This window comes from Nesoenas mayeri (assembly GCF_963082525.1).
Source record: "Nesoenas mayeri genome assembly, chromosome: 15".
Taxonomy (NCBI): domain Eukaryota; kingdom Metazoa; phylum Chordata; class Aves; order Columbiformes; family Columbidae; genus Nesoenas; species Nesoenas mayeri.
The window spans coordinates 6,652,645-6,666,095 of NC_137559.1; the positions used below are offsets into that span (position 1 = coordinate 6,652,645).

The 13,451-nt window shown below is 51.0% G+C and overlaps 1 protein-coding gene across 2 annotated transcripts in view; it reads left to right on the plus strand.

Moving 5' to 3' along the window:
- The window catches only part of PRKCB (protein kinase C beta), a gene marked incomplete at both ends in the record, with an annotated part of 103,679 nt that overhangs the window by 65,760 nt on the left and 24,468 nt on the right, over positions 1–13,451 (plus strand). For both annotated transcript variants that reach the window (XM_080354082.1, XM_080354081.1), the window contains 5 exons: positions 422–578; positions 963–1,097; positions 2,600–2,696; positions 7,151–7,297; positions 11,614–11,787. In XM_080354082.1, coding sequence (XP_080210208.1) covers positions 422–578; positions 963–1,097; positions 2,600–2,696; positions 7,151–7,297; positions 11,614–11,787 — 710 coding nt within the window. The remainder of the gene's footprint in view (positions 1–421; positions 579–962; positions 1,098–2,599; positions 2,697–7,150; positions 7,298–11,613; positions 11,788–13,451) is intronic.

The following is a 13,451-nucleotide window of genomic DNA, read 5'->3' on the forward strand; positions in this document are numbered from 1 at the left end:
TGAGGTCTCTGGCATCGCTGCCTCAGAGGCTGTCGGCCATGAAGTTGTTCCTGCCCTTTTCCAAGGGGCAGGAGGCAGCTCTGGCTCCCGCCTCGTCTCTGCAGGCTGGGGAATCTCTGATGCTGCTGGATCGCAGCTCTAAACTGCTTAAAGCTGAGAGCAAACAACAAATTATCCTACCAGAAAGTGAGAGTAATCTCTTGTGTTGATCCGTCAGCCTCCATGTCCGTTAGAGCTGGATTTGCTTTGCGTTGATAACTGTATGTCGTTTCTCATGGAACATCCGTGTCTGCACAAATTCGGTTTTAATTCTGTGTTTAATCACTGTTTTCACACTTACCCTTGGCACACAGGGAAGTTGTCAATTGTTGGGTATTTTTGTAGTTTGAATACTGAATTTAATCCTTTTTCTCCTCTCCAGTAAGAGATGCTAAAAACCTAGTTCCTATGGATCCTAACGGCTTGTCAGATCCCTACGTGAAGCTTAAACTAATCCCTGACCCCAAAAATGAAAGCAAACAGAAGACCAAAACTATCAAGTGCTCCCTGAATCCTGAATGGAATGAGACATTTAAATTGTAAGTACAAGAAAAATGTTTAAACTTGTAAACTAATTTTTCTCACCCCTAAGAACTCATGTGATTGTATTTGCTCTGATTTAATTATTCAGAGACATTAAGCTGCTTCAGCTGAGAAATGGTTATTTTCAGTCCCATCAGTGTGACTCAGAAATGCTCAGACCTCTGCCCTGACCCTGATCAAAGCTGAGTGTTTCAGGGCAGGGCCTCTACATTGTCCATTTGAAATGGATGCAGTTGGGGAGATTAAATATTGTAGAGCTGAGCAGTCGGTGAAGGCCGTCCCTTCATTGTGCACCCGTGTTCTCATGGCCGTGGAGGGGCAGAGTGGGACATCAATGGCTTCCACAATCAACCTGTCCCTTTCTCCTTCCCCCGCTCCAGCCAGCTGAAGGAGACAGACAAGGACAGGCGGTTGTCTGTGGAGATCTGGGACTGGGACCTGACCAGCAGGAACGATTTCATGGGCTCCTTGTCCTTCGGGATCTCTGAGCTGCAGAAGATGGGAGTTGATGGATGGTAAGAGTTGTAATTGTTTTAAAAATACTATGGGCAAAAAGCAGTCCTTATCTCTTTGGCAACGTGGTTTCCTGAGGCGTGCAGAGAACAAGGCTGTGAGGGAGGGGGACACGCTTCCAGTTGTGATCTGTGACGGGAGCAGCGCTGTGGAGCACACGGACTGGCCCTGCTCAATAAAAGGAGGGATGCTACCCAAGTGTGTAATTGCCACTGCTCGTTACCATGCGGAAGATGAACGCAGTGGGTCTGTAACACCACACTGAATGGGTCTCTTCATTTCCATTTTATCTCCCCCAGCAGGACACATGCCACGTTATTTCCCTTTTTTTCTTCCCCAGCCAGTGATGCCTGAGAGCTCTGTTACCTTTCCATGGCATAATTGAAAATACACGTTATACGTCTTTTGGAAAGCAAAACCTGCCTGGTCTTAATTTTACATTCCACGAATTGATCAAACACCCCAGACTGTGTCTGTGGCCCTGTGGAGGCCATACGTGTGTCACGTAAAGCAGGGGATGGAGAGGAGGAGGAGGAATGACAGAGGGGCTGTCTGCACAGCGCTGGATGCTGCTCCCTGGGAAACCCCCATCCAGGCAGGGCTGGCACTGCCCCCAAATTCCCCATCACCCCGAGGATCTGTTTGTGTCACCGGGGTTGATGTGCTGCTGGTTCTGACACAGCCCGAAGGCTGAGCCTTTTCCCAGCCTTTTAAAACTCATGTCAGTGGAAATCTAAATAGTTTTCCTTGTTATAGCATTTAGAATAAGCTCTGGAAGGAGTTCTGATCTGTATTTCATATTGAAACAGCTGCAGTTAATGGAGAAAACAATCTCAAAGGAAGAGTCTATCCTTATATAATGCAAACAGTGTGTTGCTGTTTGTCACAGCCCCTGTAGATAACATACAGCTGATACCAACCTGCACAGCTAGGAGGGGCTTGATGGGCTTTGCCTGTGGCTATGTGAAATACCTCAGATCAGAATGATGTTCCCATGATTTCTGATAATTGCTGCTTAAACTTTTTTCCTTTTTGTTCTGGTGAGCATCTTGAGTTTGTGGTCAGGGTTTCTGGCACTGACAGGCTCTGTGTGCTGCCCCCATAGAGTCCCTTGGCACCTGGTGGGATGGAGCTCACCCAGGCGTGTGCCTGTGGCCATCACGAGAGACGTGTGCTTTGTCTGGGGCGTTTTGGGTCAGGCTTGTGTTTTGGAAGAGGCGTCAGTGCTCTGTGGTGTCAGGGCAGCAGGTGGTGGATGCGCTTTCTGGGCTGGTCTCGCTCCAGCATGGGATCCTGGGAACATCCCTGCACTGGGGGTGTGTCTGGGAACTGGCTGAGTTGGGGTGTTTGGGGATGTGGGGTTTGGGGAGTTCTTCTAAGCCTGGGTAAGGGCCACGTGAGGCAGGTACAGCGGAGGCAGAGCTGTGCTTCGGAGCAGGAGGTGTGGTCCTGCCCACGGTCCTGCCTGCCGTCCTGACTTGAGGATCTCGCTCTCTCCCTCCAGGTTTAAGCTGCTGAGCCAGGAGGAGGGAGAGTATTTCAACGTCCCGGTGCCTCCTGAAGGAGAAGAAGGAAACGAGGAACTGAGGCAGAAATTTGAGGTGAATTGATTTTTCTTGGGAACACGGGGTTTTTCCTCATTACCTGCCATGCCTTCATCAAAGGGCTTTTTCCAGCAGCATAGGGAGCGAGGGTACAGCCCATCAGTCCTCCTTCTCCCCATACTGCACCCCCTCCCAGTCCTTTCTGCAGCATACCTGGCTCCAGGGCACGAACTGTGAGCAGCGTGTGCAGAATGTAAGTCGTTCAGGTGCATTTAACATAAAAAAGTCACCTTGAAGATGTGAAGCTTTCCAGCAATGTTTTGGTTATGTTAAATAATTAACAAGGCCCGTGTGGGAGTGGGAAGTTTGTGATGCACCTGCAGCAGCTCCTGCCTCGCTGGGTTGTGTCACACCAGGATGGTGCTCCCAGGACAGGGGACACTGGAGCAACCACAGGTGCTTCGAGCAGGAATCTGGTCACACCGGGGATCCATGTGGCTCCTCCAGCACAGGGGATACAGGGACCAGGCGCAGCTGCCCAGCGAAATGATGGGGAGCTGCGAGATGAGCCAAGGGCTTCACTTTGTGGGGGTTTGCAGAAGAGCAAGATAAGGCAAAAGAATTCAGCTGTACCAGGAGCTGCAGTGTGGGGCTCATTCACATGCAGTTTTCTGGTGGGATTATGAGTATGATTTTTAATTGTAGCACATGGAATAAGCCATCCATGTTGCCATTCTGAAGTGCTCCGTTCTGGTTTGAAAGTGCAGTGTGTGTCTGACTTCGGGGCAGAAGCAGTCAGTAGGTTACCAGGGAAAGGGAGCAATCGTTTCTGGTGGATGAGGAGATGAGAGATATGGAAGTGATTCTTTGGCACTTAGGTTGAAAATACAGCAGAGAATGTTGCACGATGCAGTTTAGTGTAATGTTTGCTTGGCGTCTTGTGCTCCACTAAGAGTGTGATTGATCCCATGTCACTGCTCCTGCGGGTAAGAAGAGTCTGAAATCCTATCATTTCTATGATGTTGTTTGTTCTTATTGCAAACAAGCAGCATAGCAAACGTTCCCCTCTCATTTGCATTGCTTCAGACAATGTCTCTCTTCCTGTTAGGGTTACATAATTCACAATTTGTGTTTGCCAGAGTGAGTATAGCGTAGCTAAATAAGGAGATACTTCATTTAATGTCTTTCAAACACTGTATTCCAATTGAAGTGGGATGAATATCCTGGATGTCCCAAGGTGACCTGATATCACCGTGCTCCTGATGTCAGCATGTGCATGTGTTGTTGGTACAGCAGTTCCAGTCTTTTTCTGAGGTGCCATATAATAGGATTTGTTTGTCTGGTTTTTATGTCATGCTGCTGATTATGAATTAATATAATTAACCAAGATAAATGAAGATATTATTATAATTGGATTTGTAGCTAATCTCAGAAAGAAGCCCTTTCTTAGCGGTGAAAAGTCGTGGCAGCCTCTGTGCCCTGCCTCTTGCATGGGGTCTGGGCTGGGGTTTAGGAAGGGGATGGCTGGGTGGTCTGGCACGGGGTGTCCCCGTCCCCGACAGCGCTTTGCACCGAGGTGTCACTGGCAGAAATGCTGCTGGGCTGTGAGCCTGGGGGCAACTCGGAGGAGCAGGAACATGGTTTCCAATGACGTGGGTAATCCATCCTCCCTCACCCAGTCCAGACAGCGTGTCTTCCCCATCACACCCTCCTTCGTGAGCAAGTCAGTGCCACGAGGAGCAGAATCCCTGCCCGGCGGAGCGGTGGCTGTGCCGCTGTCCCCAGGGGCAGCAGAGCGCTGGGCCCTGGTTGTAATGGAGCAGCCAGGTGCTGTCACAGCGTTTCAGACAATGAGGACTGAAAAGAATCCTTCAATCGATCTGCATTAGTGCTGCTTGATCCCGCCTGTTCCTGGGCAGCGCAAATCAATAGGACAATAGAGATGCACATGACAGGTTGATATTTTGAGCGGACTTAACGTTGCACAGACACCCAGCTGGAAGGCACGAAGTGTCAGGAGCTGTGCGGATGCTCACAGGCTGGGACGGGAGCAGGTCCCCGTGCTTGGCCGGGTCCTGCTGCTGCTGTTCCTGCAGCCCCTGCCCACAACAGCCATGGCTGGACAGGAGAGTACAAGAAAAAAGCCCAGAGCTACATCCCCCCCAACTCTGCTCCGTCTTTATCAGCTGCTCGCTGGAACAGTTTGATAGATGGGAATGTCAGCTGCTATTGCATAAATTCAGATGTAGTAAATTAACTGTGACAAATGGAGTTGGATAACAAAGGTCAAGTGCTTTTTAGAAAAAATTTAGTGAGCAATACTTGGCACACTTCAGTTGTAAACCTTAAAGAGGTCTTGAGATTGTGTGAGCATTAGGAGCATATTAAAAACAAGTTAGAGGACATTTGTACTCAGAGATAGATATTAGAGACACTTGATAGCAAATTAAGATGCTTCACTTGGGGATGACAATCTTTACGTCTCCTTGACCCTTATTTTGGACTCTTTTGTGGAAAGACCTTTCCCTCTCCTGGCCAATCAACATGCTGAACCTACTCTATCCGGGAAGTCATATTGTGTTTGCATCCTCATCCTATCTCCTATGAACACACCAGGATGCTGCATGTTCATGTCAAGTGCAAGGCTGTGACTGGAGGGACCCGAGGTTGCTCTCACACCCAGGTGCTGCTGGAAACGCTGTGCCAGGAGCTGGCCCTTTTGCTGGGATGAAGCAAATTAAAATCCTTTCCCCTGCTTTGTGTTGCTCTTTTCCACTGTGCTTGGGGCTGGAAGCCTTCCCTAATGTTGGTCAGTGTTTCCCGGGGACCCACAGCCGAGCCCGGGGCTGCAGGCATGTGGGACTATGGGCTCAGTAGAACTGTGCTTTCGACGTTGTTTAATGGAAGCATAATATTGCCCTTGGATTTTATTACAGCTTGTTTTCACAGAGGTTAATTTAGTGTCAAATCTGATCTGACAAGATTATTTTTCAGCTGCAATAGAGTCCTTAGGAAGCTTTCACAGAATATGACTGTTTTGCCTGCTGATAAGTACACGTTTCTTTTGGAGGCAGCTCTGAAACACAAGGGGGTGAGGACTGCTGAAGGCAGTTCCACGGTGCAGGGCTGGCTTGTGGGGCGCAGAGCCCGCTCTGGTTGGGTCCCCACAGCTGGTCCCTCCTTGACCAGGGTTGATGAGCAGCTCTTGGTGCCAGAGCTGCTGTTTTTCCCATGAGCCCATTTGAAGTTAAGCACTCTGGCTGGGTATCCCCTTCTTTTGGGGACGTTGCAAAAGGCTGAAGATTACAATGAGGAAAACCACTTGTATCTGGGGAAAGGTGACTTTCTTTGGTTTCCGGCATGTGCACGTTTCCCCATCGCAAACAGCCGTGCTGTGCGCGGCTCTGCCGGCGGCCACCGGGAGCTGTTGGATGGTTTCAGCCTCCGCCGTGGTGCAGAGCCGCGGTAGCAACAACGGCGTTTGCAAATCCAGGGGACCACCCCTACAGTTTGCAGTGCAGGAGTTTTTCAGATGTTTGGAGGTGCTGCAAGTGACCTTGAATGGAGAATTCTGCAGCACGGAGAGCCTTGCAAGAACCAATTAGCAGCAGCAAAGGCTGGAGATTACTTGTGAGCTCCTATCTGGAGGAGCGGCGAGCAGCAGCCAAATTGAACTGCTGGAATCGGGTTAATGGAATTTCATGCTAGACTGAGCTCAGTGCAAGCCTTACACTGTCTCATACTTCTAAAAATTAAAACCAAATAAATTGTGAGATAGCTTTTACAAACTGTGGTTCGGCAAATTAGATAGCCCCGGCCCAATGAGGGGGTGCTGAGCCACCGATGAGATTTGGTAGTTAAAAATGGGGGGTTTTGTGAGGCTCCTTAATAAGCAGTTGTGATTGCAGCAGCTTGCGCGGTTGCTTGGGGATGCGGGAGGAGTGCTTGCTATTCTGGTTTGTTCAAAATGTGTTTGTAGCTTCCTACATTCAGCCTGAACTGGCACGGGAGTGCAGTTCTCTTCGATATCAGATAATAACAGAGGTGGAGCTGGATAAAAAGTCCACTATTTTACCTGAATGTATTTATATTCACCTGTCCTTTCCTGGTGAGGTGAGAGGCAGAGCTCAGCTTTGAGAAGACGAGCCTCATTTAGCCTCTATTTGATAGTTCGGATGAGCTGGAGCATGGGCCGGGGTCTCTCCCCAGGCACCTGGGGACTGCGGTCACGGGTGATGGGCAGAGGTGGTTCCCAGTTGCTGTTGCAGAGGTTAACTGGGAACCAGCCAAACAGTGCAATGTGTTGGGGCTGGTGACATCTCCAGTGCCTTTCTTGGGACCATCCCTGTCACCCTTACAGAAAAGGTTCCCATAGCTCAGGGTAAGCTTTGACCTGGGAAAGAACTGGTTAAGGTGGGATTTCAGGAGCAGGGGTTTGTTTTGCAGTGACCTTTCTCCACACTGCTTTCAGTAATTTTATCTTTCTCCCCGTCCCATCTCCACCTTTGCAGAGAGCCAAGATTGGAGCAGGGTCCAAGGCTGCGGATGAGAAGACGACAAATGCCATTTCTAAATTCGACAACAACGGGAGCAGAGATCGGATGAAACTTTCGGATTTCAATTTCCTGATGGTGCTGGGAAAAGGAAGCTTTGGGAAGGTGTGGTACAACATGCGCCTTCGCGCTTGCTGTGTTTAACACGTTAGTAGCGTTTCTGTGCTGCAGCCGTGTGGCTGCTCTGCTGTGGTCTGTCCTTGCTCTGCTGGGAGCACTGGTGTCGGGGTAATGGGAGCCCATCTGGACTGTGGGACTGCTGGGTCACAGTGGCAAAGAACCAAAATATCTGATCAGATCACAGAAATCAGGTACTCAGTGTCTTTAAAACTCTTTCTTATTTGGCCATTTTATTCTCTAATAATTACAAGTATACATGAACATTTTAATTAAATTTCCAGACCGGTTATGAGTGGTAACAGAATTTCATTCTTCTAGTAATTATTTGACTTGGAGCCTTCAATTTTCATGGGGTCTTGCCAAGTTTGTCATGATTTCCATTAGAAATCGCACTCCTCGGGTGGCACAGACAGGTGGCTGCTGTCGTGTGTGATGGGGGGCCGATGCTGCTCTGATTAGCGAATTCCCTTCATTACAGGGAATATTGCTCTGCCTCTGGGCACATCCCTTGGGTGGGTAGTGGAGGCGAGGAGGGGAGGCTGGGGAGTGGTGCTCACCCATCACCTGCTGAGTGCGAGGGGTGAACCCACCTTTTCCAGCTGCCACCTGTGTCCCCCCAGCCTTTTGCCGCTGGCGTTTGAGCTCTGGGATGTCCCAGCCTCCCTGCCTGGATGTGAAGAGCTTACAGACCTGCTGAAACACCTGTGCCAGGAGGAGGATGGGCAGGTCTTGCGGGTCCCCAGCACCCAGAGCACCAGCCTGCGGTCCCTTGCCAGTGATGCTGCTGTTACTCCATGTTTTTTACGCCACTGCTGTGGCTCGGCAGCCGGGGGAGCCCCGTGCACTGTGCCCGTGCTGCTTGCAGAAATGTAGAGATTTCCCAGTCTCCATGTCGCTTTTGCCCCCTTTTCTCTCCCTCCCAACACTTAATCCCTTCTGAAGTCTGTGCCTGGCATCTGGAAACTCTGTAGTTGTATTTCCCTACCCACCCCTCTTTTCTTTTAATTTGAGAAACATTAGCAAACTCTTCAGTCAGCTTCATGGCTTATATAAGAGAATGTGTGACAGAAACTGTTCCCTGGAACAGAATGTTATAAATATGCTAATTAGCGCTTATTAAAACAGCACATTGGTTTCTACGGTTGGATGCAGAATCAGCCTCACGTGTGCCTGCACCTCGCCGGGGAAGCATCCCCCCCTGTCCCTGGCATCGCTGTCGTCCCCCAGCGTGGGGACAGCGGGGTGGCACAGCCAAGGGTGCCTGGCCACAGGGCAGGGGATGCTGTGCTGCCTGCTCGGTTTGCATCGGCACCGAGGGGTTTCAGCAGAAGCCAGGCAGGGTGTGCAGATCCCCCCACAGATCCCCACGTGGATCTCTGAAAGCTGGAACCAGTGACAATCCTGGGCTGGGCTGGCACGGGCAGGGGACGTGTTCCCGACTGAAGGCGGCAGCACTTGGCACAGCCTGCCCGGGGTTTGCTTTGCTGTAATATAAATAGAGGAAAGTGAAATTATGTGGCTTGCTCATATTTTTGCAGCTAATCAATCTGTCATGCTATCGGGCTGTCAGTGTTTTCTGGGGGTTTTGTGGTGTTTTTCTGAGTGGAGCTGATTCTTTTGCCTCTGCAGTTATGGATTAGAGTGCAATGAGAGAGTGTTTTCCCGTCCTGTGATAATCTCCTGGCAGGAGCTGTGGCAGCAGTGCTGGTGGCGTTTGGCATGTGGGCAGAGATGTGGTCCCCGACTGGCAGGGCTGTGCTGCAGCCCGGGCACGTGCTGGGGCTTGGGCACACACTCCCACGTCCCACCCCACGCCTTGTGCACAGCTTGCTCAGGGCATTACCAAACCGTGACACCTCCGTGTCTTTCAATCTTTTTGTATTTACGGTGCACTGGCCCCTGATCATGTTATTTACTCGCTGTGTCACTGTCAGCCGTCGCTGGAGCTGGCTCGTTGGTGGCTGTGTCCTTCTCCCAGGGCTGTGCCCCAGTCACCATAGAAGTGGCGATGCCATCCTGCCAGTGCCGAGCCAGCTGCTCGCACACCGGGAGTGCTGAGCTGCTCTGTGCCACAGGACAGGCTGTGGCTCCGTGCTTGAGCTGCCATGATGGCACCACACTGCCAGGGCAGGGACAGCACTGGGGACGGTCACATCCACCCCGCGACCTGCGAGCAGCCCCATCTCCTGCCTGGAGAACAGCCTGTCTGCTGGTGCTCGTGCAGACTTTGTGCCCATCCCTCGGAGTGCAGAGGTATCTTCTGGGTTGGCCGTAGCCCAGAGCCTGCAATCTCTTCTGCATATGCAAATTCAGCGTGATTACAGCGTTAGTCTCGACGTGCACTTCTGGAGTTGCTCACTATGCCAGCCCAGATGTGAGGGAAATATGGTAACAGGGGTTTTCAACATCCCATGTGCTCGCCCAGACACCCTCTCACACTTGGCCTCCCCACTGTTGGTGCCGCACAGCTGAGTTTTAAGTAGCTGCAAAGTCCTTTTGCCTTTTATGTTTCAATAGAGCAGGGCTGGTTGGCTCAGCTGTGGCTGGGGATTGCCATGTCCTTGGGAAGCTCCCACATGAAATATTTAGAGTCCTTGTAAGCCCTAGAGCAATTTTTTGCATTTAACATGGTGCACCAGCCAAGCTCTCACTGCCTGTGCCTTGCTGGGCTGCATCGCAGCAGCACATCGGGCTGCTCCGGGTGCCGAGTTTCAACTTTCTTCCAGCATCAGTGAGTAAATAAATCAGTACCTGAAGTCACTGCCACGCTGTCAGTCTGCTTGGTAGCCCTGCCAGCAAGCTGAGTGCAGTGTGTGGCCGCTGCAGCCCTGACCCCGCGGATGGAAATGTCACTGTCACTGTGTTGCCAAAGCACTTGGCGCTGAGGAGCCCCGGCACAAATCCCAGCTCATCCTGACTGTGACAAGGACAGCCAGGCTCTGCGGGGCCTCGGCCACATGCTGGAGCAAGCCAGAGCCATGTGCTGGCACAGAGCGCTCTGCCCGTTAGACAGTTATTTTTACTCTAACAAGCGGGTGGGCACTCAAGACCTCAGTCCTGTGTCCCCTGCCTTGTCCCTAGTCCTTGGCTGTGTCCCCTGCCTTGTCCAGGTCCCTGGGCTGTGTCCCCTGCCTTGTCTCAGTCCCTGGGCTGTGTCTCCTGCCTTGTCCCCAGTCCCTGGGTTTTGTCCCCTGCCTTGTCCCCAGTCCAAGGCTCCATGGGGCAGCTGGGCATGTTACAGCAGGGAGCGTGGGGCTCCAGCCCTGTGTCATCTGCCTGGAGCTGACAAGAGGGTCAGTCCCACTGTCCTTCGTGTCTCCGGAGTCATCTGCATCCCTCTGCCCATCTGCCACAGCCTGAAATGCGTTTCAGTTCCACCCAATTTATGTTGACTTTTCATAATTTATTTTCAACACATCCGAACTCCGGTTCATGATGTGGCTGGAGGATTTCTGCAGATGCTTTCAAATGGAAAGCAATTCATTTCCACCGAGTACTTGCATCTAAAGTGATGAGAGAGTGCGAGGAGGGAGCATGGGGAGCAGAGTGTGCTTTCAGAGCCGGTTTATGTGCTGGCAGACCGAGGAGCAGCTTACGCTGATGGAGCGTGGTGGAGTGGTTTGGGAATCCTCACTGGGGCTAATGTGATTAATGAGGGCAATTTGCACCAGCAGAAGCAGTGCATCCCATTTATTGAAATAAATAAACCTGCAGATGGGTAAAACTTGTTTGAAATGAGAGGCTGGCTGGATTCTTCTGGAGGAGAGGTGCTTTGGTTGGGTGACGGCCCAGCACGTAACTGGGTTTTGGTCACTGTGTGTGTTGTGGAAGGTCTGCGAGGCAGGGAAAATCTTGCTGGCTTTTCCTTGCTCTTGGCTATATACTAACTCTTTTCCACTTGAAGCTTTTACGACTTCATAATCTGATGGACTCGTGTGTTCAAGCTCCTTCCCCTGATGCTGGTTGAACCCTGAGGGTGCTGAACCGTGGCCCATCTGGGTATGAAGGGTGATGAAGGGTGAGCTGTGGCTCACAGATCAGCAAACCCCTTGGACTGGCCTCCTTGAGGTGACGCGGTGGCAAGGAGGCAGTTGTATTACTTGTTAGACTTCAAATTCCTAAACACTTTTGGAAAAAACACTGGTAGCTTGCTTCATCGTTTGACACCTGCATCTAGTAGGAGCCACAGGATAATAAGCAAGCCATTATTTTTAACTTCTAAATTTGTTTTGTCATGACAAGCTAGAAGCATCACAGATCTGCCTTTTCCTTATCCCACGTGTGTCCCTTCCCTGGTGCAGGTGATGCTGGCGGAGAGGAAGGGCACGGACGAGCTCTACGCCGTTAAGATCTTGAAGAAGGACGTCGTTATCCAGGACGATGACGTAGAGTGCACGATGGTGGAAAAACGTGTGCTGGCTCTCTCTGGGAAGCCACCGTTCCTGACTCAGCTCCACTCCTGCTTCCAGACCATGGTGAGTGCCGGTGCTGCAGCCGGACCTGCACAGAGCCCTCGACACCAAGCCGGGGCATCTGACCAGGTCTGAGTCACTTGGCTTCACTGGTGAGTCCCAGTGTCACCAGTTATCTGGGACCAGTGTCTGTTTGGGTGGCTGCAGAGCTCCTGTGTGGGCAGAGCTGTAGGGAATTCCATCCTGGTCACATATTTTAGCTTTTCCAAAACACACCTTTGCTTTTATTTGTGTTTCTTTTCTCGATGTGCGTCGCTACACTTGCAAAAGCAGGTGTGTATTTTCTTCCTTGGCAACCTCGCACCTTGTCCAATTTGCTCACAAAAGTGCCGCCATGAACAAAGCGTGTGTGTTAAACTGGAGATAGTCACGTACAATATCTTCACCCCTGAGATTTTGTCATCAGGCAGATGTTGGTGGCATTAGATGTGACTTCCCAGCCCCTCAGGTGACCCTAGCCCGCGATGTCTGTTGTGATCTGATAGCAAAGTGTTGTGCTTTGTCTCAGGATTCATTTTTGTGATCAAAAACCAGAGAAGAGAGTGAAACCTAATACAGACTGCAGGAAATTCAGATTGAAGTGGGTGTGTGATTGAGTTTGTACAAATCAGAAGCAGAGAGGGGCAGTGGGGAAGGTGACAGGGGGACTGGAAAGCGATCTCTGTCCCACCACCGAGCAGCCTGTGAGTGACAGTGTCCAGGTACGTGTCAGCAGGAACGGGGAGCGGGAATCAGCCGAGTCCTTTGGAACAATGACAATGCTATCCAGGAGGATTACATTTTCATATTATCCCAGAAATTTCATTTACCAAACACATTCAGTGTATTCAAAGCCTGTGGACTGGCTTTGCAGCACAGTAATCAAAATGTGGCAGGAGAAGCTATTTCCCACAGCATCTCTCCGGCATCTGAAGTGAGTCAGCGCAGGATTATTCCTGGCAGACCTATAGTAGCTTAATAGTAATCGTATTTGTAATGTAATCAAAATGTATAGCAGGGTGTATTATCAAATGCTGGCACAAAGCACTTTGATTTCTGGGAGCACAGTCCAGACCGCATCTCAGTCAGGGCTGTTAGTGCAGCGACTGGCGGGAGAGAGAAAAGCTGGAAATCTGCATTTTAAAGAAAAAGTGAAGACAAGCAACAAGAGAGCTCCTGCGTGGGTCTGAAGGGTGAGAGAAGCCCCATGCTGGACCTTGAGGGATCTCAGAATGCTCAGCTGTGAAAAGGTCCTGGCTCTGAATCCAGGAACACAGGGGTGAGCTGGGTGTCTGCAGGTGAGCTGGGTGTCCTCGATGGGTCCCTGGCTGTCCCCCAGTGTCCCTGGATGAGCTATGCCTTCGCTGCTGACCCCCCTCCCCTCCAAGGATCCACAGCAAAGGGCTCAGCAGCATTGGTGACACTGGGAAATGACAAATAACGGGCAGATGGGGACTTGACTGTTTGTCCTGGCTCTGACTATTGTTCACAGCCCGGAGCCAGGCAAGGGATGGGCCAAACGAGCAGGTAATTAGAAGGCAACAGGACTGGGGAACCCTGGGAGCTGGTCCTGGCTGCCAAAGGACGGGGGATCAGCAGCCCTTGCACACTGTGCCAGTGGGGATTTACCTGTCTGACACTTGCTGCTGCTCAGGGAGTTCAGGTGCTCCAGACCTGGCCAGCCCCTG